Here is a 22,575-nt window from a genome sequence, read left to right as displayed (position 1 = left end):
TTTTATTGTCTTGCAGGTTTTTTTAAAAGCGCAGAAAAACTAGTTTGAACAAAACATAACGCTGTTTTTTGTGACGTATACATCCAAATAATGTCTCTTTCAAACAAACTGTGTACTGTACTAGTGCAGTAAATGCACTGCTCTTACAGTTCACTCTCATCTCCTCTAATCTTATGCCAGGTGGTTAACAAGATTAAGGGTTCGGTTCTGTACTGAACACTGCACTTTTCTGCTTTTGACACTCCGCTCTGTATGGATGCTATGACAGCAAATGTTTGATAAAGTAAGTGCAACTTTTAATTTGTCTAAAAACGATCAGCCTTAATATTGATATAATTTATTTTTTATGTAGAAATATACGTGAAAATGTTAATAATTATTAGGAGTAAATATTTTGTTGTTCTTTAACAAGTTAAAGATGACAGCTGTTTTAATCTTTTTGAAGATTTTTGTGATTTGTGTTGGTGTCTTTGTGTTTCCACATCTTACACTGACAGTGTTGGCAATAACTGGTTTATAACAACAGAAGATTTGCAAAACGTTTGAAAATTGGATGCCCCCACAAACACTGAAGTGGGAAATGGTCCCTCAGTAACTCTTTAGTTTGTCCGGATAATAACAGATTATCAAATACCTAATCTGTTTTGTTTTTAAATATATTTTTTACGAAAACAGATTAGGTATTTGATAATCTGCCTAGAGATGTCTATCTCTATAAAATAAAATAAAGAAAATTATAGTAACAAAATAAAATGTGATGTATGTAGTGCAACTTAAAGTAGTTTATAACATGTAAATATAGAAAAACAGAAATAGAGAATATAACAAAGATTTACAAAAGCACAATATACATTTAAGTAGCAGAATAAAGAAAACTAGTAATGTAATGTACATATATTGGAAACATCAGTTCAGGGCAGATTCATTGTTTTCTCATTTGTTAAGACAGGCAGACACATATTGTGCAGCTAACACACAGCAGTCCTTGTGTTCTCCTAACAGATAGACTTTCAAACGTCTGGTGTATGGACTTGATTTTTCCACAAAACATTGTCCTTATACCCATGTATTTTGTGCATTCGTTAGGAAATTTCTCAATTTTGTTGAGATCGCAATGTGGACACCGTTTCTTGTCCTGAGTGAGTTTATGACTTTCTCTCTCTACAGGACAACAGGTTTTCTAACCAACCTTGTTAGGACAGTGATGAAATACTCAATGCTCAATGCTTAAGGGCCACTTGGGATTGAGAAGACCTGATGATGCATAGATAGAATTTGAGAAGATATTAAAACAAAATGAATTCAGAAGCTGCTCTGCTGCTAATACTTCTAAGCTTCTTGCAAGGAGTGTTTGCTCAAGGGCCTATAACTGCACTGACTGAAGCAACAACTGTGGAAGATTATCAAGGCAGTGGTAAGAAAAGCCTTTATAGTTCTGTAATATATAATGATGTATGCATTTGAACCGTACACTGTTAAAAAGGTGCTTTAAAAGGTTCTTTGATGCCAGAGATAGAAGAACCTTTCAGTTCCATAAAGAACCTTTATCATCTGAAGAACCTTTCTGTTTCACAAAAGGTCCTTTGTGGTGATAAAAGGTTCTTCAGATTATAAAAAAGTAAGAAAGAGATGGTTCTTTAAAGAATCTTTGTCTGAGTAGTTATTTGTGGAACAAAAAATGGTTCTTCTATGGCATATCAGTGAAGAACCTTTAAAGCACCTTTATTATAAGAGTGTAATGACTAAATATTTGCTTTAGGTCTGTTAGAAGTGGAACAGGAAGATGAACTTGGAGACACATATTGGTCTGGGACAGCGCCACTTTGTTTCGGAGGGTGCAGGGGTCGACACAAGGAGCTGAGGAGAGATATCTGTGGAGATTCAGATTGCTGCTGGATGGGTTACAAATCCCTCTGTAGAGGTATAATTTACGATCATCATTAGGTTTACACATGCAAAGATGTGTTTAACAGTTTTATGGAACAAAAGCCTTTTCACAAGCCCACACCAATTGTGCTACTTTCTGTTTCAACCATTCTGTGTAATGTATTGTGCATTTAATTTCTTTGTGGTTCTCTTTGCTATAGTGAATTGTGGGAAGCCTGATGTAGATTTTAATGGGATGGTGTACGGGAGTGATTGGTGGGTGGGCTCTGTGGTGCGTTATGACTGCAGACTGGGGTTTGTATTGGTGGGGGATCCTGCCCGAGCCTGCCAGTCCAATGGAAAATGGACACCCAAACCATCCTGTCTACGTAAGTCATGGATTGGTTGGATTTTAGCAGAAACATTTAGACAAATTCAGACTACCTAATCAGTCCTAGGCCTCAGCTTTTGGCTGAGCTGTTAATGCAAAAGGTAAAAATATCTACTAATATCTATTATAATATCAATCTCTAATAAATGTATAATAAATGAATACTATAAAGTTTATTAGTATAATAATGTGTGATAAATACAAAAAATCTGCAGAGCCTGTCAGACTGTTATTATTCACAATTTCTGGTCTTTTTTAAAGTTTTATTTACTGTATATACTGTATACATTCAATATGTATATGTTTAATCCATTTTATCAAACTCATCATTATGTGTGTCTGCTGGTCTTTCTCATGTGTGCTTATTAGGAGTGTGTCATCTTGGGCGGGTAGAGATCAATGAGAGGGACATCGACGGAACATGCACATCCACCTGTCCAGATGCTAAGAGCTATGCGGTCCCTCTGAACCATCAGTGCAGTCGCATTGAAAACTGCAGGACTAAACAACCGGGCTGGAAGGGCTGGTTCTCACGCTGTAACCACTGCGACTGTGACTGCTTCATTCCCTGTGGTAGGTGAACTAACTCACTGCTAGTTAAACCCTTACAGCAGTAACAAAACATTTCTTAAATGAAACAATTTACAGGAACAACTGTCAAATGTTTGTTTATTTTTTAGCCTCTGCAGGATAGAAAATTGATTATGTGAAATAATTATGGAAGTTATGGAATGAACTTCAGGACATTTCTTAAGTGATTGTTTAGAGACACTTGACAGAACTCACACTGAAGATGACGACATTACAATACGCAGGTATTATAAAACTTTGCACGTCTTCCCTGATCTGTGTTTAGTGCAGTGTTACAGTGTTAAATCTTTAATCTTGTTATGGTCCTTGACTAAACTCCTGTAGGTGAGGAGTGAACTGTGAGAGCATTGTATATGACAGCACTCACTGTATACTATGTGTTTGCATATCATTTGTTTGTCTCATTGTTGACAGGCACATTTTTAATGCTTTACATTCCTGAACAAAGATTTATTCAATATATGTCTTAATATTTAAATCTGAATTAAAGGGGTATCCTTTGTAACCAGAGAATGCATCTGATAGATCTATTTTTTCCAAGTGGTGAACCTCAGGACAATATGCTCATCTTTCTTGGGTTGGTAGCAGCCAACTCCTACAAATAAAAAATGAATAAATATCATAATGTGGACGCTCTTGTACTTAATGTTCTCACTGTAATTCTAAATGCTTTTTAAAATAAGACTTTATGTTGTAAATAAAACAAAATATTAGTAGATAAAATGGTTTTCATCTAGCTCTATGACATTTAAAAAGCATTCTGCGATTATGGATATATAGAATGTGTTAAAATTATTTTTATAGATCAAGGACCATTACCAATGTCCAGTCGAATCAGGTTCCCTCCCCTCTCAGTCAGAAGCTCCCAGTATGTTTGATCCTCATTAGACCCAGCCACTCCGTTTACGCTCTCCAGAAATATTCCAAAGTCATCATGAATAGAATAGGTGAAACTATTGCATAACAAAACAAAAGTAACAAATCAGCACAACACGTATATCAAGTCAGGCCTGACTGTAATAACATCTCAGTCTTGTTTAAACCTGCTAACATCTTATTTTACACAAATTGACCCGGTATAACACAAATAGCCTTGGTTTTGTCTCCCCCTAGTGTATACATTAACCGTGTTTAATAATTTTCCAATTATATTATGTAAGCTTGATCCATCATCATTAATTATAGCTAGACAGAATTATTTGGAATCAGATTTCAATTTGCTGGATATGAAATACAATTGAAATACCTGAATCCATTGTTGGATTTTTCAAGATTATTTAAGACCCCAAACAGCACACCTCCCTCTATCACAGAGCTGGAGAAGGGGGTCTTTTCATTTGTGAGCTCATTGAAGACAGTCATCTTAACAGGATATGTTTCAAAGTCAACTGTTCAGGACAGAAAAAGTGAGATAAAAAGATTCAGTTGGAACATGGAGTCAAACTGCAATCATTGCAAAAATGTTATTTCTTACTACTTCTGTGTTGCTTTCTAGTAGAAGCATCTAAATATATTTTATATATGTTGTTCGCCTAAAATTTTAAATTCTGTAATCATTTACTCACCCTCTTGTCATTTCAAACCTGTATCACATCCTTCTTCTGCAGAACACAAAAGAAGATATTTTGAAGAATGTTGTTAACTATTCCCCATTCACTTGCATTGGTTTTGTGTCCATACAATAAAAGTGATTGGGGGCCAGAGCTGTTCGCTTTTTTTGTGTGTTCTGCAAAGGGAAGAAAGTCATAAAGGTTTGAAATGACAAGAGGGTGAGTAAATGATGACAGAATGTTTGTTTTTGGGTGAACTTTCACTTTAAATTAGGAATTAAAGAAAAATAAGAAAAAGGTCAAACTAAATTGAAGGCTAAATATCACTTTCTTTGTCAAGAACAAATAGATAAATCTTGATTTGACCAATATACCACATGTGTTCTATGGTGTGACATAAAAACCCCCAATGCAAAATAAATATTAATATTAGTATTAATATGATAAATATGAATATTATATATACATAAATAACAATGTGAATGTTATAAATATAAATTATATAAAACAATGATTTTACCAGTTTGTTTTAAACATTATTTGGGTAGTTGACAGCAAAAATGTACAAGATATTTGTACCAGAAAACAAGACAAAAATGCTTTGTAAGAAATGTATCTATACAGCAATAATCTTTAACAAATATTGTGAACATACGTTATTCACATGTTTTTAGCTTAAGTAACTTGCAGTGCAGTCAAGCTATAGAGTATAACGCGTTACAAGTTATCTTCAACTTTTTCATGGCTTTAACAAAGAAAACTTATGTTGTTTGCTCACCTGGGTTTGTCGGCAGCCCCAGGGTAAGGAAAGGCAGAAAAGTTACAAAGCACAAAAGACCAGTCATTCTTAGAGTCATTCTACAACTTGTTCAGTGTTTCTGAGTGTCTCTTACACACCGAAGCTTTACTTTATGTTATATTACTGCTTACGTGGCTCACATGATTGAAATCCCGCACTGTTTGTTTAACTTAACCTTCATAATTTGCCGTCTGTATATGTGTACTTTCTGATAACTGGTGGGAAAGAAACGATCTGTTCCTTGGCTAAACAACTTCATACCAGTTTTCAAGGATCTGTGACTAATACTGTATAAGCCTCTCTTTGTCAGATAATAAACGGACAATCAACTTAAACATAGCGGTGTGGTTCTCCCTGACCTCTCAATGCCTCCTAACAGTACAATAAAGTGTCCAGCTGCAATACATAATTGATCTTTTACAACATTGTTCCTCCAATGATTTAATTTGGCTTCTTCACACTGGTTAATAGAAAAAAGCATTCATGTTGAAATGTATGTAGAAAATTGTAAATATGCAAAGGGAAAATGAATGACTTGAAGAATTCTTGCAATTCGTGTGAAAAAAAGTGTTTTTGCAGCGTTGCTTGGAGTCTTAGTTTAACTTCAGTGAGCAAGTTCTGCCACGACAATGACTCACCAACAGATATGTAGGCTATTTATACTGCAATTAATAAAAACTCCTTGAATAAACTCGTTTAACAGTTTGTGTTTCTGTCTGTATGTCTCATATATGCCTGTCTGTCTGTCTGTCTCATATATGAGCGTCTGTCTGGTAATATCAATCCGGTGTATTTTATCAACAATGATATTAAGTGTCACAGCAGTAACAGTAGTTGTGCTGCGAGTGAATAATATAGGGCGTCGTTTGAACGCTAGTTACCCCATCGGTTTCACCGAGAGTAACCCGACCACTGCAGCATCAGCACCAGCGGATGCGCAGGTGCCGCCTTTAAAGAGACCGCGCGCACGCAATTCTCTTATGCTACCGGATAGGAGGTAATTTCCCTTTGTGTTTTTCGTCTCCATCATCTCCATAGTCCCACCCTCCCTTGCTTTCCTCCCCGAAGTAACCTCTTACACAACGGTATCTAAAAATAGATTTTCCATACGTTTCTTGCTCCTGCCCTAAATTTGGAAAAAGCCCAGTCCCCCGTTTGCACGATATTCACTTTGTTTTTATTGACATGTGGCCACATCTTCGAGCCCATCGTTATAGCGCAGACTGGTGAGTGGACAGGCTTGACTTCTCTCCCGGATCATGGGGAAATTGAGATCCCCACCTGCCCCGTGTCGTACGATGGCGCAATGCCAACCCTGCCCTCACTTTCACGCAGAGGAGTTTATAATGTAACCCACCCCACAGCTAACGAGCATCACAAATAACAAAACACTTTAGCATAACGGTGAAATACCATCCACTTTTGAATCAGAAAAAAAGAAACTAAACGTAACTTCAAACTGCAATATTAAATAACCATAATTTACTTTAAAAAGAAGAAAGACAATACAACGTGTAGGTAACTGAATTATCACGGCTTCTTTTCTTGCCTCCCACTGTTTAACGCGGGTTTATTTCGGCCAAGCCCTTTCAGCCTGCAAGTTACGCCCAGTATCTCAGACCACCGGGCGTGCCAGGATACTCTGATCACTGCGCGCAATGACCAGCTACTGCGGTGCAGCATCCGGAGAAGCGCAACTCTTCTCCCTACAGCACCGTACGCGTCCTGGATGACCGATGTAGATGCGCAATGATCGAGTCGCGGTTTGTCCTTCCATCTCCTGTCCGAAACCAAACTCACGCTTTAACAAGGACGCTGCATCTTTTTAATTATTCATGACTCTTATGGTTGTTTTGGATGGAGATTGTCTCCAGATATGAGTATTTCCAATCAACGAAATGAATGTGATGTGTAGCGGTTTTCTGAAGGAGAAGAACATACTCTTCTTTACCGGTGAGCTGGAACGGGCGTGTAACGGACCCTGACGCGCACTGGGCATCTTTTTTCTCGGCGGGACTATACGCTGCCCTCTCCTGTTGATCGCTCTGGTTTATACATATGATGTAATTGGGAGCGAGGGTATGAATTGGATATTTTTGTAAGGATCGACACAGCCCGTTGAGTCTTCTTTTGATCAACTCGACACGTCAAAAAAGTACGTATCACGCAATTATGTGAGTGAGCGTGTTTGCATTATCACTTGTAGAGGGTCCTGACCAGTGTTTTGAATGCGAGTGATGTCATTGACAGGCATGTGATGGATGCTGTATAAAAGATTTAGTGTGTGAGAAATTAGAGCACATGCAGTACTCTCCTTGAGGAAGCTATACATAGATTTTAGCTTAATTTAAAATGTTTTTGATTAGACTGTCCTCTTAACAAAATAGCTTATTGTGTATTCTGTCTCATATTTGTGTTAGTAGATCGAGGACCAGTGAGTGAGCTTAGGCAGTGACCTATCTCTGACAGATCTCGGAACAGCCAGGCTGTGATTCTCTATAGATATGGCCTTTCTTTGAATGATCTGAAAACAGCTTTTAGAGTCAGACAGTGTTTTACTAATACAGTCAAGCACCGTAAATAAAGTTGTACATAGTGGGAAAATAAGGTAATTCTGGATTGGAAATACTTATACGTTTCCAAACCTGTTGTTATTAACTAAGATGAATCGAAAAGAGGATGGGCCGTAATCGGCTTGATCTATGGATTGGCTAAACGTTTTGTCCAATGAGGATTTATGCTTCATCACCGATTCAATTATTTCATCCAGCTGTGACCACCATCACAGCATCAGGAATGATACAATCTTCGTCATTCAATGACACTGAGCTTACTATAGAGGTCATGTTTTCTCATTTACACTCATTGTGAGTGTTGGGTGTCCCATATGGATTTATAGCCTTCTAGATCACTGCTTTTGGAAGCACTGGTTTGTTAGATCCTTCAGTCTTCCGTCACTTACTCATAATACAAAATACACAAGCCCTTCCTCATGGAATGCAGCGTATTGACAAGCAAGCACTTCAACTGTATAATTTGCTTGTTGGCAACAATGAAAACATTTGGTCTTCAGAGAGGCATGGCCCTATCAAGCGTTGCCCCCGGAACTGGTTTAGATGCTTCTGCTGTCTAAGTGCATTCTCATTGACGTGAAATACAATAACTCATATGGATTTCACATTCTCATTGCTGTCAGGACTGTTTATGCCCCTGTTGCCTTGCGCAACATTTTGCAGTGTCATTGAATTTGAGTGGTGATTTTTAATTAAATGCTGATTTGACATTTGCAGAAGTGCGATGGACGCTGTGGACTAATCCCCAATAATTCTGAACAAGTGAATGGCATGTTTGTATGTTTTAAATATTTGTGGTGTGTGTAGGGTTGTGCTTTTCTCGGTCATAAGTCCATGTGAATCAGCACTATACTGTTGTCAGGCGGTTTTTGAAACCTTATGCTTTACAACAGCTCTGGTATTACATTCAGCCTTTCCACATCCATCAGAAAACTAGTTTAGTTTAGATTATATAAATTAAGCTAAGAATGCACTGCATTAGTAATGACACGAAAAAAACTTAATACAGATATGCTCAATGGATGCAATGGTCTTTTCATCTGTATTCCAAATCTTCAGTGTCTGGCCCCACGGAAATGGAAAAATATTTTTTTAGACAGTAGATTCAAATTCTGGTATTGAATTCCATGCAATAATAGTTCCGCAACTCTAAGTGCTTATCCATCATCCCATGCATAAGCACGTCATTTTATGTTAATAGGTATCGTAATAAGGTTAGCGTGAGAGAATGACGTCACTTTAAAGAAAAAATTACAAAAGCTTTCTCTGAAGCGGTGCTGTATTAAAAATGAGGCACCTTAGGACCTTATGAGTGCATATTATTTCATACTAAATGTACACAGTTTCATTTTTAAGAGCAGTTTCCTTTCAGATGTATGGCATGCTTAAATAGGTGCTTAAATGTACACCCCACTTACCTAAGAGAGGTTTGGTTTGCATAAGTGTGTGTGAATGACTGTGAAGTGATTGCATAGTTTGGGTTCATTTGATTGCTGTGTACACATGAGGTGTACAGTATTTGATCAGATGCATGTGTCTAATTATGTTCATTATAAGGATCTTCCCCCTTGCTCCTCACACATTTTCCAGGCTCCGGGCATGGCTGCAAAGCCTTCAGAGCCGGGTACAGTTTCCATACCCATGGAGGAGACCAAACCAGCTCCTCCAGATGCTGCCATGCTTATTCATTTGAAGAAGGTGGAAAACCACATTACAGATGCGCAGAGGTTTTCTCACCTGCCTCGGCGTTCAGCGGTGGACCTGGAGTTTACAGAAATCTCATACACCATCCGGGAAGGCCCCTGCTGGAGGAGGAGAGGTACAGTGAGAATCCATTACTTTATTTGGTCGATTTAGTCAAAGTTTTAAAGATCCAGTGAATGTAGCAGCATCTAGAGGTGAGCTTGCGAATTGCAACCAATAGCTCACTCCACCCCTCCCCTCTCCCTTTCGAAAGACTACGGTGGCTGACACAGGTAAGGGGATCCGCGGTGTATGTAGATAGAAATAGATCATTCTAAGGTAATAAAAACATAACACTTCATTATGTTAGTTCTTTAGACAGCTCTGAAGACATAGTTATTGCATTTCTGTCAATAGATCCTCCCCAAAATGACACACTGTACCTTTAAGGTGCAGTGTTTGAAACACCAGAACTTTCAGTGATTCCCAACCACAAACATGGGATGACATAGCACACTTCAACACACATACTATTTCTCTCTATCACACTTACTCAACCCTGTGTGTTGGACTGTGTAGAGTGCTGTTCTCAGCAGACTTTAGATATAGTAAATAATTCACTTCCCCAGACGACTCAGCTGTCTGCTGCCGTAGGCTGACTAAACCAGTCCAACGTGAGTTCAGCCCACACGCATGCACGCTCACATGCATTATGCTGATAGGGACCCTTTCCCTCTACACCACCCATTTTTGTGGTTGAAGGGGATAACTGTACATTGTGTTCTTCACACTGTCTGCAGAATCCAGGCTGGTTTTGAAGGGTGCATTTAATTTAGGGTTATAGCTTATCTTGCCTAGACTTTTCTGACATTGTCATCTCTTTGGCTCAGGAGATGCAATAAGAAATACAGTTATCTGAAGGCTGTATCATATCCAATGATGTCATAAGCAGAAGGTAGACACGCCTCTAGGAGGGCAGAAGGGTAGCTTTGGAGCAATTTAAAGCAACAGTGCACACCAAAATGAAAATTCGGTCATCATTTATTCATCCTCAAATATTTGTTATTTTGTTGAACACAAAAAAGATATTCGTAAGAATGTTTGCAATCAAACAGTTCTGGGGCACTATTGACTACCAGGTATATTATTTCCTAGTATAGTAGTCAGTAGAGCCCCAGAACTGTTTGATTACAAACATTCTTATGAATATCTTTTTTTGTGTTCAGCAGAATAACAACATTTTAGGGTGAGTAAATGATGACAGAATTTTTGTGGAGTTTTCCAACATTCTTTAAAATATCTGTGTTAAGCAGAACAAATACATGTACAGGTTTGAAACACAAGGGGGAGTAAATGGTTTTTCATTATTGGGTGAACTTTTCATTATTGGGTTAAATGTCCCTTTAACATGGTTGTGGATAGTTTAATTGGTGTAAATAGTTTGTGTTAGAACATTGGTCTTATGTATGTCAATAACTGGGCCAAGTTTCATAAACTTAGCCGCTAAGTTAAGACTGTGTCTTGACAACTAGTTTCACTGACTAGCAATTAGTTAGGACTAATCAGTCTTTTCGTATTTCAATAAGACCAATATACCTATTTATGTAACTGATTTAAAGAAGTTATGACCTGTCTTGAAGAAAATAATTTGATGACTTACTTCTAAGTCTAAGCAGTTTATCCAACTGGCCCCTGGTACAGGTCTGGTACATATCTCTACATATTAACCACTGAAATGTGTTAGAGTTCCCCACTAAGGTTACTGTACTGCTTATGCATAACATCGATTGTTATATAGCCGGTGATAACAGGCACTATGTTCCTCATTCTTTCCAGTTTATTTTTTATATATTGATCACGGTCCATTTGAACTGCTCATGGGGTTTCCCTGCATAACCCAACAATCAAATTTATGAGCATGACTCTCTCTCTCTCCTGGATCCTGCCCCCACTCTCTATCTATATCTCTCTCACACAAATGCACGCTTTTAACACCTCTGTGTATTTTCGCCAGTAAGCAGCACACACAGAGGCTCGGTTAATGCTGGTGAACGATAAGGGTTGCACACACAGCAGCTTCTGTAACTTGATGTCCTCTATAGCATGCTGAGCAACACATACACATCCTAACACCATCTATTACAAACACCCAAGTCTCTCTTCAGTAAAACGGATGAATAAAATAATGTTATCTAAACAATTACAAAGGTCAAAGCCTTTTTGCACTGAACATGCTGGGTTTGGCCTTATCGCCAATGTCCTCTTCTAACATAAAACACCAGTGATGTAAACTACCTGATAATGCACCAGAATTTGCATAAAGAAGCCATGTTGACAAGTTTCTGTAAGTAAGGCCAAAATGCACAAGACAATGCCCTGTAAATGGAAATAATGCTTCTTCTGTAGCAGAAATAAACTGCTGCAGAAAAAGTTAGGTGCCATGCAAAATGTAATGTGTAGGCCTAATTTCATTAGTCATTACAAATGTAGTGGAGTAAAGAGTACATATACTTATTCAAATATGTAGTCAAGTAGAGCGTAAACTTTGCTAATACTGTATCTTTAATACTCCGTACAACTGCAAAGTAGCCAATAGAACTAATTACATTTACTCCAATTCTTTACACCACTGCACGACACTTACATATACACACACACATGGTGCAAACTGACTACAGACATAGGATGTAGACACGCTACACTAGATCATAAGATCTACACATGCGCACTGAAATCTTAAATCTAACTTTTTTTATTTTACCTTGTTGTGTAAGCACTGTCGAGCTTGCGCAGAGGCTGCAGCTTTTGCCAGAGGGGAACTGGAATCCCCTGGTTAGGCCTGGTTTCCCTCTGAGGTTTGTTTCTCCTCCAATGGAGTTTTGGGTTCCTCGCCACCGTTTGCATACTGTTTTGCACTGTTTGCCGGCCGGGGGGCTACTAGAATTTTATAGTCTTATTTAATTAACACTGCATTTAGGAATTTATAGTGTGTGTGATATTTGACCTGTGTTTTGACTTGCATAACCTTTTATGTTTTGCTTATAGTCAATGTTTTCTTGTACAGCTGCTTTGTAACAATGAAAATTGTAAAAAGCGCTATATAAATAAAGCTGACTTGACTTGACTTGACTGAAAGGGGGTTAATTTTATATACATCGTAATGTTCTCTATGACATTGATAACGGTCTGCGCCTGAACTACTTGTATGTATATACAGTATATGGCATCTGAACCTCATTAGACTGTTCACTATTAAGCGCGGTTCATATATTAGTATGCCATTGTTTCATTATTAACTCATACCTCATTATGCTGTCCCTATGTTTTTCCATCTGTTGTGAAACAAACTCTTTCATGGGCAATTTAGGTTACAGCAGTTTGCAATGTATCATGCCACTGAAATATATATGTCTCATTAATTTAAAATGTGCTGTGTGTAATTTTTTGGAGGATTTATTGACAGAAATGCAATATAATATACATAACTATGTCTTTAGAGGTGTATAAAGACCTTACATAATGAAGAGTTATGTTTTTATTACCGTAGAATGACCGATTTCTATCTACATACACCGCGGTAGGGGTGGAGTGAGCAATTCGTTGCAATTCACAACCTCACCGTTAGATGCCGCAAAAGTTCATACACTGGACCTTTAAACTTCTTGTTCCTTGTTGGAGGGATAGTGTTCGTAGGTCTATATGTTTTTTTATGAAAGTATATGTGTATTTATTTTTTGAAGAACTACCCTGTTGAAAAGACCTTGTTGTAATATGTTGATATACTTGCTTCTTAAGTGGACAGTTCACACAAAAATCCTTTAAATATTTATTCACCCATGTGCTGTTCAAAACCTGTATGACTTTATTCCACAGAACACAAAAGATATTGAACAACATTGGTAACCGCACAACATCTCTTTAATGAGCTTAACCAGCTAGACTTACTTGACTACAGCCTTTTCGGATGCAATACAATACAAATCTATTGGCTTGCATTCGCTTAAAATTCTGGTAAAACATACCTTTACTGAATAATCAGGAAGTGTGTTATATTAGAGACATATTACTGAAGGACACGTCCGTACTTCAAGTACCGCCCCTTCCCTTAGCATGATTATATATGTAAATAAGCTCAGAGCAAATCGTGGTTATGTGCAAGCTGAAAACCGCTTTTGACGGCTGAAGCTGTGTGGTTTTTCTGCCACCCCCCCAAATGTCAAACTGCCTCTTACCTCTGTTTTCCCTGTCCTAGCTTTTCATCTTTATTGATCCGCCTCTGTTGTTATAGTTTTTTCTTGTCGCTTTCGCTCCACTCTGTCTCTCTCACTAGACTCCTGTCATGTCTTATTTTCTCAATCTGACTGCAAAATCTTGTTCCATTCTGTTTTTGTCCCCTCTCACTGTCTCTCCCCCATCGTTGTGCTTGTCATAAACATGGAGGGGTTTTGGATGCAATTGCCGTGGAAAAATATGAAACTGTGGGTTTTGACAAAGATTCCTGACACAGATGTTAGATAGATTCTAATACATATGAAATAAATCCTTTAAATGAGTTATTGTTAATGCTTAAAGACTATTGCTTTCTGACAATGATTTTATTTGCCAGAGGACGACTATCTCTGAACTTGATGATCTATGTGTTAAATAGCAACTGTATATTTTACCGCACCAGATATTAAATTCAGTTCGAATTTCTCATTTATTGTACACAGATGGCACCTTCATGCACTCCACTAGCTCATTACATTTCAGACTGCTATACTGCACACTTCTATGTTTCAGAAATCCTTCTAATAATTATAAATATTATATTATAAAAATGTGCTCTAGTCTTAACCATTTTGCTTGGATATTATAGATGCTTTTTCCTTATCAGCACATAACCACAGACTGCATGGATGCATTTATTGATCCAGCGTGTTTAAGCTTTCAAGAATGCTTTCAGGCTGATCCCAATTCAGTTCATATTCAGAATACAGATCCGCATGCAACAGATCTCATGCGGAGATGGATGCTCGGGTTACGCAACATCAGCATGTAGAAAATTTGAATGAGGATGTCTAATTATCGCTTACATGAATATACATAGAATATAATTTGTGAATGAGTTATTGATATTATTATACATTCACACCTCAAAACAAAATCATTGAGATGCAGAGTAGCATTCAGGACGTTAAAGAGCAATTGAGAGGATTGCCATCATCTTTTGCTTTTAGTGTTTAATTTTTATTTCCGTTACTTTAGCACAGAATTGAGAGGAAGAGGGAAATTAAAAAGCTATTATAACCTCACTAATGATTCATAGGTTTGATTGACATATAGAGAATATAGTAGCGACATTATAGTAGAGACGGGCAATTCATACGTAAAATAAATGTGAGAAATCGTAAAAAATTGATCCCACACAAGCAAAAGTTCTGCATTTAATCATAGCTGTATAAGATATAGTACTACTTACTTGAACAGAAATAGCTCTCTAGGGTCGTAAATATGGCTGGTGACTTGACTGAATTGCCTGAAACAGGTTTGGAGACATAAAAAGAAAAGGGGAAAACAATATATCCAACAAAAATGAAAAGTTAACAAATATTTTAGTTGCTGTTCCAGTTTTTTCCTTGCATAGATAATTGCCAACGGTATGACTCACTAACACAGGGGACCTCAACAGTCAGGCCACTTATTATTATTTGATCTCAAACTATTTTTTATATTGTAAGACTAAAATATATTGGGTTCTGGTTTGTTTCTTGCAATTGGTCTCAGCAGATCATTATACCAGTTCATTCCACCAGAGATGAACAGAATGTATTTTTTGCTATTGACGTTAAGTGACATACTGTAAATAAATAAAATGCTTGGGAATTTTCTTCATGATGTTTATTAGTGAAAATTACAGTATATTGTACAGTTTTCCTTGAATCTGAGGTCAGCTCAGCTCCTGAAGCTTTCCTGTAGCTCAGTGGTAAGAGCATGGCAATAACTATGCAAGGTTGTGGGTTCGATCCCAGGGGACCTATGTATAGGATAATGCAATGTAAGTCGCTTTGGATAAAAGCGTCTCCCAAATGCCTAAATGTAAATATTGTGTTAATTGTGTAAAATATTTGACAACGTTATTAATTATTTTGTATAATTTTATTAGAAGTTAGTTATTCTAGAGTTGCATAATCAACATACTGTTCAAACAAAACATACTTAATTGGACTTATAGCAAAGAATCAGGCTCCTGTTTGTTTGCTGCTAACTACCTTAGTTGTGCAAGTTGGAAAGCTGGCTACTGTTATAAAAAAATGCTGATACTTTCTACAGGATTTAAAGCCCTTCTGAAGTGTCTCTCTGGAAAGTTCTGCAATCGGGAGCTTATTGGAATCATGGGACCCTCAGGGGCTGGAAAATCTACTCTCATGAACATACTTGCTGGTTATAGGTGAGCATGCATGTTTGTGTTCATTAGGAGAGAATGAATATTCATAATATTTATAATATAATTAAAATGATCTGTCTCTATGCAGAGAGACGGGCATGAAAGGTCAGATTCTGGTCAATGGGCGACCCCGTGACCTCCGCACCTTCAGAAAAATGTCATGTTACATCATGCAGGATGATATGCTACTGCCACATCTCACAACACGAGAGGCAATGATGGTGAGAGCCTTGTGTGTGTATCTATGTTTGAATGTTTATGCATATGCACATTAATTTCATGTTTCTTTGTTTGGTGTAGGTCTCGGCTAACCTCAAACTTAATGAAAATATGGAGGTTAAAAAAGAACTGGTAAGTATAGTTTTTTTTTCTGCACAGATAATAGCAATACTGAATTGTTAGAATAGCAATGTTAGAATACTGTGACACTGTGAGGTGACTTGGTTGTTTCTTATACATGACTAATTCATATACATCCATTAATATCATGTTTGACAGGTGAATGAGATCCTGACCGCATTAGGACTGCAGGAGTGTGCCCACACTCGTACAATCTCTCTGTCAGGTGGTCAGTGTAAGCGGCTGGCTATTGCTCTGGAGCTGGTCAATAATCCCCCTGTCATGTTCTTTGATGAACCCACCAGGTACCCATAGCAGCAATATTACACACATTTCTAAGCATAATCTTTCTAAATCTGAAGGGAAATGTTGACTGTTTACATCTATATTTAATGTTTTACAAAACATTGCCTATTCATTTCCACAAAATGTGCATGTGTGTTTGTTTCCGTGTTTGTGTGTTTAGTGGTCTAGACAGCGCGTCCTGTTTCCAGGTGGTGTCCTTGATAAAATCTCTTGCTCTGGGAGGAAGAACTATTATCTGTACCATCCACCAGCCCAGTGCTAAACTCTTTGAGATGTTTGACAAGGTACACTCTATTTACTCTTTGATTTCTACAAGCTAAAATGATAAAACTGTGTATTTGGGGCACACGTGTGTAATGATCTCTTTAAATGCTTTAAGAACTCTGTTTTCTTTATAGCTGTATATCCTAAGCCAAGGTCAGTGCATATATAAAGGGACAGTACCTAACCTAATACCCTACCTGAAAAACCTTGGACTCCACTGCCCAACATACCACAATCCTGCAGACTTCAGTGAGTATACAGTTTGTGCATGTGTGTGAGATGACTCTTAAAGAAGATTTTATGTGATGTATAAGAAAATGTATGCAGCGCAGTCTAGCAGATAATACATTGGATGTTATTTGTATTTTCGCATCAATAATAATAATTTCATATGTTTTTTCACATTCAAAAGTGGAAGAATCGATTAGAGGCTAGGCTATGCTATTAAACTCTCATGATGTCATATGAACGGTTTACACGTTTGATGAATAATTAATAATCGACTTTTATTGTCTCCTAGATGTACAGTATGTGTGCTGTCACAGTTACATCATAATGTGTTATTGTGCTCATCTGATCGGTCAGCATGTGCATGAGTTCTACAACTTTTGTGTTGGCAGTAATTGAAGTAGCTTCAGGAGAATATGGTGATCTGAACCATGTACTCTTCGAGGCCGTCCAGGGTGGCTTGTGCTCAGATGAGGGCAAGAAGAACTCCATTGACAAGAATGACCCGACAACATCTTGTAACTCCCAATGTTATACTGTAAGCAATGTACATACAATATGTCTGTTTATCAGCTTTTCTGTCTCTGACCCCGCACACATTTTATGTTATTGTCTATTCATACAGGACTCAGGCCATATTGAGAAACACACATTTGCTACCAGTACCCTCACACAGTTCTGTATTCTCTTCAAAAGAACCTTCATCACTATATCCAGGGACGTGGTAGGACTTTTCATCCCTTGTTATTGACTCTAGAAATTGTGTCTGTTGAAAAACTGCAACCACAAAATAACTAAATCAATATGTATATGTGTGTGTGTTCAGGTATTAACCCACCTGAGGGTGATGTCACACTTATGTATCGGTGTGCTGATTGGTCTACTGTACCTGAACATTGGAAATGATGCCAACAAAGTGTTTAACAACACAGGCTTCCTTTTCTTCTCTATGCTGTTTCTCATGTTTGCTGCACTCATGCCCACAGTCCTGACATGTAAGAGAATGTGTTTGTATGTGTGTGAGGCATTATGAGCATAAAGACTTATTTGAGCAGAGTGATTACCAAACCCTTTTTGATTTGTGATTGGTTAGAGTCACTTAGATTGACTTAACAGAGAGTTGTTTCCATTACACAATAATTGGATCAGATTCAGTTAAGCTCTGATTCAATAATGCATATACTTTCATTGCAGTTCCGCTGGAGATGTCTGTTTTTATGAGGGAACATCTGAATTACTGGTACAGTCTAAAGGCATATTACCTGGCTAAGACAATGGCAGACATTCCATTTCAGGTACATCTGTTTTTACATCGTATTTGATGATATAATGTTAAAGAAATAGTTCACCCAAAAATCGACTTTTACACTCGTGCCACTGTATATGACACTTTATTTTCTGTGAAACGCGAAAAGAAATGTCTCAAGTGGTTTTGTGACCATATAATGGAAGGCAATGGCATTCTTTGTTGATTGGTTGCCAACGTTCTTCAAAATATCTTCTTTCGTGTTCTGCAGAAGAAAGTCACAGGTTTGGAATGACATGAAGATGAGTAAATTATGGAATTATGTCTGCTTCTCTCTCTCTCTCTCTCTCTCCCTCCCTCTTAGATTATTTGTCCGATTATGTACTGCAGTATAGTGTACTGGATGACAGAGCAGCCTCCAGAAGCAGGCAGATTTCTGCTGTTTATGGCCTTGTCCACCTCCACTGCTCTAGTGGCTCAATCTCTGGGGCTTCTTATTGGAGCTGCATCCACATCACTCCAGGTATGGAGACTTTGTTATAGCTGTAACATATACATTTCCATCTTGTTAATGATCATGACAATAATATATTTTTGGACTTGGCGGAACTATCTGCTTTGGCTGCTGAAGTATGTAGACTTAATACACAGCTGCAGTGAGCATGCAAGTGATGCTGTTGCTGCAATTTAACGCATTATATCCCATAACCCAATAAATAGATATAGACTTGTGGAGTTGGAGATGTAGGATGTTGTTTTAATTGTATTCGCTGGCTACAAATTACCTTAAAAGCCAGTTACTAGATATATTAATTAAACATATTAATGCGGAATCCATGACGTAGATGTTGGTGCATGTGATGTGAACCATCTGTGGGTGAACTTCATCTTCTTCAGGTCGCCACATTCATAGGTCCAGTCTCTGCCATCCCGGTCCTGCTGTTCTCAGGCTTCTTTGTCAACTTTGACACCATCCCCAAATATCTGCAGTGGAGCTCCTACTTGTCATACGTCAGGTAAGTCGAGAACAATCCTAAACAGGCCTTCACCTAAACTCATAATAACCCCCAAAAGACACACACATTTAGATTTATTATTTTACACGCTGAAGAATGTTATCTCTTCTTTTCCAGGTATGGCTTTGAGGGAGTAATTCTTTCAATCTATGGCATGAACCGCTCAGAGTTAGAGTGTCCAGTTAAAGTGTGTAAGTTTCAGAAGCCAGAGGAAGTGTTACAGCTCCTGGATGTGGAGGACGCTAAGCTCTATGTGGACTTCATTGTGTTGGGGGGCTTTTTCTTAGTTCTGAGACTTGCCACATACCTAGTCCTGCGATATAAAGTCAAATCTGTGCGTTAGGAGCTTAATATTAGACATATATTTGATATTATATAAAACACACACACACACACACACACACACACACACACACACATACAATACTCTCAATATTAACACATTAATATTGTTGCACATTAACATCCCTTTGTGTGCAAAAAACTTCAGACACCAAAACAAATGCACATTGATTCCGGGGCCATTAACTGGCAGTGCAACAATAACGTTCATGTTTTTGCTACTTGAAAATGTTTTTATTCTCGGGTGAGTATAAAATAGCGAATTAAAAACTGAAAATATTTTAATGTTGATTTTAATTTTTGAATGTATTACATGCAGTTTGACTGGATAAATGCACTGTACTCTAATGTGACTTTGAACCTTAAAGCATGTTGACAGGTCTAGGTTATAAAGACAATCGCATCAGAGCATGTGGATTGGCCAACAGGCAACATATGAAAAAGGGATTGAGGGATAGTCATATTGTTAATGAATTTCATTCAGATCCTGCTATATTGTTTTGGAAGAGAGTGTTCTGCATGCCTCGGGCACTTAAGGACAAGCATACAGCTGAACCAAGAACTTTGCTGAGCTTAATCTGGATACAAGTTGACCAACCAGCATATCTTCATTTTCTTTTTTGTCTTCCCACAATACACTGAGAATTGATAGAATAGCATTGACCTGCTGGATTTAAAGAACCCTTTCTTTGAGTTCTGGCAGTTTTGGGCAAAGAATTCATGTCAGCCTTAATCTGACCATTTGAGGAATTTTGCAGCAAGTGCAAACTGCCTGTATTTTCTCCTGAGGGAGAACTGCTTGACAAACATTTTGGCTGTGAGTATCAAGTCCATCTGTCCTGTTACCTTGAATTTCTGGACAACTGCCTGTATGAAAATGTTTAAGAGATAAACGGCCGTACGTCTTGTTTTTTCTCTTTTGTTTTCATCAACAGGGATCATACTTTGAACTTGTTAAAGCTCCAATAGTGACCAAAAAGGTGAAGAATGTTATTGTGGCTGATCACACAAGCACCTTTGAACTACTTGCTTTTTCTTAGGAGCAACATTACGTGCAATCCTGATGTCTCACATTAAGCCTGTCCATAACAACTGAACTTTGTGATACCCTCTTGTGAACGTTTATCACTCCTGAGGATTTCAACTTTTACTCAACATTTGCCATTAGCTGCACTATCAAGTGAATGACACGACCACACACAGGCCAGAAACGTGTGTTTTGAGAAACATGGAATGCTGGATGAACAGTTTCTACATCTTCTTATAAACCTGGATGGATTAATACTTGTCTCTTGTTTTCATCTGTATGTACACTTCCCTTTCCTTGCTTCTGTACCACCTAGCCAAACTACTTAATACTGCAATGCAATGCAAACATTTTCACAAAAGACTGTGTGGAAATATTTCTGCTGTTTCTCCTTATATATTGATGAATACTAATATCCTGAATATACATAATGAAACTATATGTTATGCTTCAAGCTAAATTGTAAATACGTGTACAGTATGCACTTTGGTTTGTTGTTTAATTGAAACTTTTTGGACATTCATTTGTAATTCCTTTCATTTTTGTATCCGTAAATACGAATTCCTGGAAGGGGGAGTGTGATGGGAAAAAGCATGAGGAACTTGGAATAAAAAAATAGGATCATGTTAGGCATTGTTTTGCACATTGTAATCCAAAAATACTCCCAAAAGAAGTTGTTTTCGCAAAATAATCAGCAGACAGTTAATTTTAGGAGATCTTAGTTAAGTTTTTGGAACCATTGGGCTTAACCAAGCTGTTTTGTCATTTGAGAAATAAAAATCCAAAATAGAGGTTGGCCATCAGAACGAAGATTTTCATTAGTCAGTAGCATTTATCTTTTACACATAGTACTGTAAGGTATGATTGCTCTTTTCAAGAACAGTCGGTCCACTGAAACATTGCACACAGCTTTAAATATGATCTTTTGATCATTCTGCAATCAAAAAATGCTGCTTTTATAGCTGTTTTTTGCTTTTTTGCCTTATGGTATACCCAGGGAAAACCAAGGTCAGCCAAGATCCTAGGTGAGCACCCTTAGATGCATTAGGAGCACAGACTCCATTCGCAAAAGCAGAACAGACAGATCGATATAAGGCGAGCAGACTAACTATTCAGGAGTCTACAACTCAATGTTTTTATTATTGTGTGATACTAACCAATCTGCAGCCTGGCAGATAAAAGCGTGTTTTGTTTCCTTTAGAGTCGCTTGAGACGATAGATTTGAGGAAAAGTTCACAAGATCTTTTCCTTTAATGGTACAAAGGTGTAATAGAATGTGCAGTTACGATCTATAGTGTGGAGAGTTGGGTAATACCTGTTTCTAATAGCAATACAATAGTAATGTTCTGTGCCTAGTGAGTGATATTTCCTATCTAACCCTTGAATATTCTGTATAATTTCTGTGGTTGTCTGTCAATTCTCTATTGTACAAATCACCATTTTGTGCTATTGTGTGTTTGTACGGGTAACTGTTCATGGAGCCTCAGTCGAGAGACACCAGATTCAAACACTTATAATTAGCACTCATGTTTAATTAACTAGTATTGGATCCATTTTAACATTCATCACATTCTTTGTTACGCAGCATGCATGCCTAAACAAATACATATTACAACAATTCTCTAAGATTAGACAAACTATGAGAAGGTGAAGTGTAATGGGATTGTGAAATATTAAAAAAAGAGTTGTTTATTAAGTTTTATGTATGAAAATATTTTGCAGGGTTTTGGCTTGCATCGCAATTGTGTAAATCGCGTGTTCAGAAAACATGATTAATTGCAATTTCTGCATATTTATTATGTTTGTCTCATCAGAAATGTAAGTTATATGTTCTAAACCATGTTTAATGGATTATAAAAATGCATTTATAAATACAATCTTAAGCTTTCTGTCTCTGCATTAGCCTTCACTAGAGTTTTCCAATATT

The 22,575-nt window shown here is 37.5% G+C and overlaps 3 protein-coding genes across 4 annotated transcripts; 2 read left to right on the top strand and 1 right to left on the bottom strand.

The window, feature by feature from the left end:
* The first annotated feature begins 117 nt into the window (after positions 1-117).
* On the top strand, positions 118-3,566 carry LOC306905220 (inactive serine protease PAMR1). The gene is made up of 6 exons (XM_079475677.1): positions 118-283; positions 1,168-1,414; positions 1,760-1,921; positions 2,088-2,255; positions 2,627-2,830; positions 2,938-3,566. The coding sequence occupies exons 2-6, from the start codon at positions 1,297-1,299 to the stop codon at positions 2,949-2,951; spliced, it is 666 nt and encodes a 221-aa protein (XP_079331803.1). The 5' UTR covers positions 118-283; positions 1,168-1,296; the 3' UTR covers positions 2,952-3,566.
* LOC306905229 (cobalamin binding intrinsic factor-like) lies at positions 2,910-5,319 on the bottom strand. Of its 2 annotated transcripts, XM_079475688.1 has the most exons (5): positions 5,177-5,282; positions 4,414-4,574; positions 4,095-4,236; positions 3,668-3,801; positions 2,910-3,443 (listed from the first exon to the last, which is right to left on the bottom strand). In XM_079475688.1, exons 3-5 carry the CDS (start codon positions 4,208-4,210, stop codon positions 3,376-3,378), a joined length of 318 nt encoding a protein of 105 aa, XP_079331814.1. In that variant the 5' UTR covers positions 4,211-4,236; positions 4,414-4,574; positions 5,177-5,282; the 3' UTR covers positions 2,910-3,375. The 2 variants fall into 2 exon arrangements, with proteins under 2 accessions (XP_079331814.1, XP_079331813.1); XM_079475687.1 differs by lacking the exon at positions 4,414-4,574 and having other exon boundaries at positions 5,177-5,319.
* A 4,050-nt stretch (positions 5,320-9,369) lies between these two features.
* On the top strand, positions 9,370-22,517 carry abcg4a (ATP-binding cassette, sub-family G (WHITE), member 4a; the record flags this gene model as incomplete). The annotated part of the gene is made up of 13 exons (XM_079474052.1): positions 9,370-9,589; positions 15,766-15,883; positions 15,969-16,101; positions 16,181-16,231; positions 16,379-16,524; positions 16,686-16,809; positions 16,924-17,038; positions 17,410-17,741; positions 17,844-18,012; positions 18,212-18,312; positions 18,628-18,786; positions 19,161-19,279; positions 19,397-22,517. 13 exons carry the CDS (start codon positions 9,370-9,372, stop codon positions 19,620-19,622), a joined length of 2,013 nt encoding a protein of 670 aa, XP_079330178.1. The 3' UTR covers positions 19,623-22,517.
* Between the last annotated feature and the right edge of the window lie 58 nt (positions 22,518-22,575).

The sequence above is a fragment of the Barbatula barbatula genome (genome assembly GCF_947034865.1).
Source record: "Barbatula barbatula genome assembly, chromosome: 2".
NCBI classification, from domain to species: Eukaryota; Metazoa; Chordata; class Actinopteri; order Cypriniformes; family Nemacheilidae; genus Barbatula; species Barbatula barbatula.
This window is presented reverse-complemented; position numbering and strand designations above follow the sequence as displayed.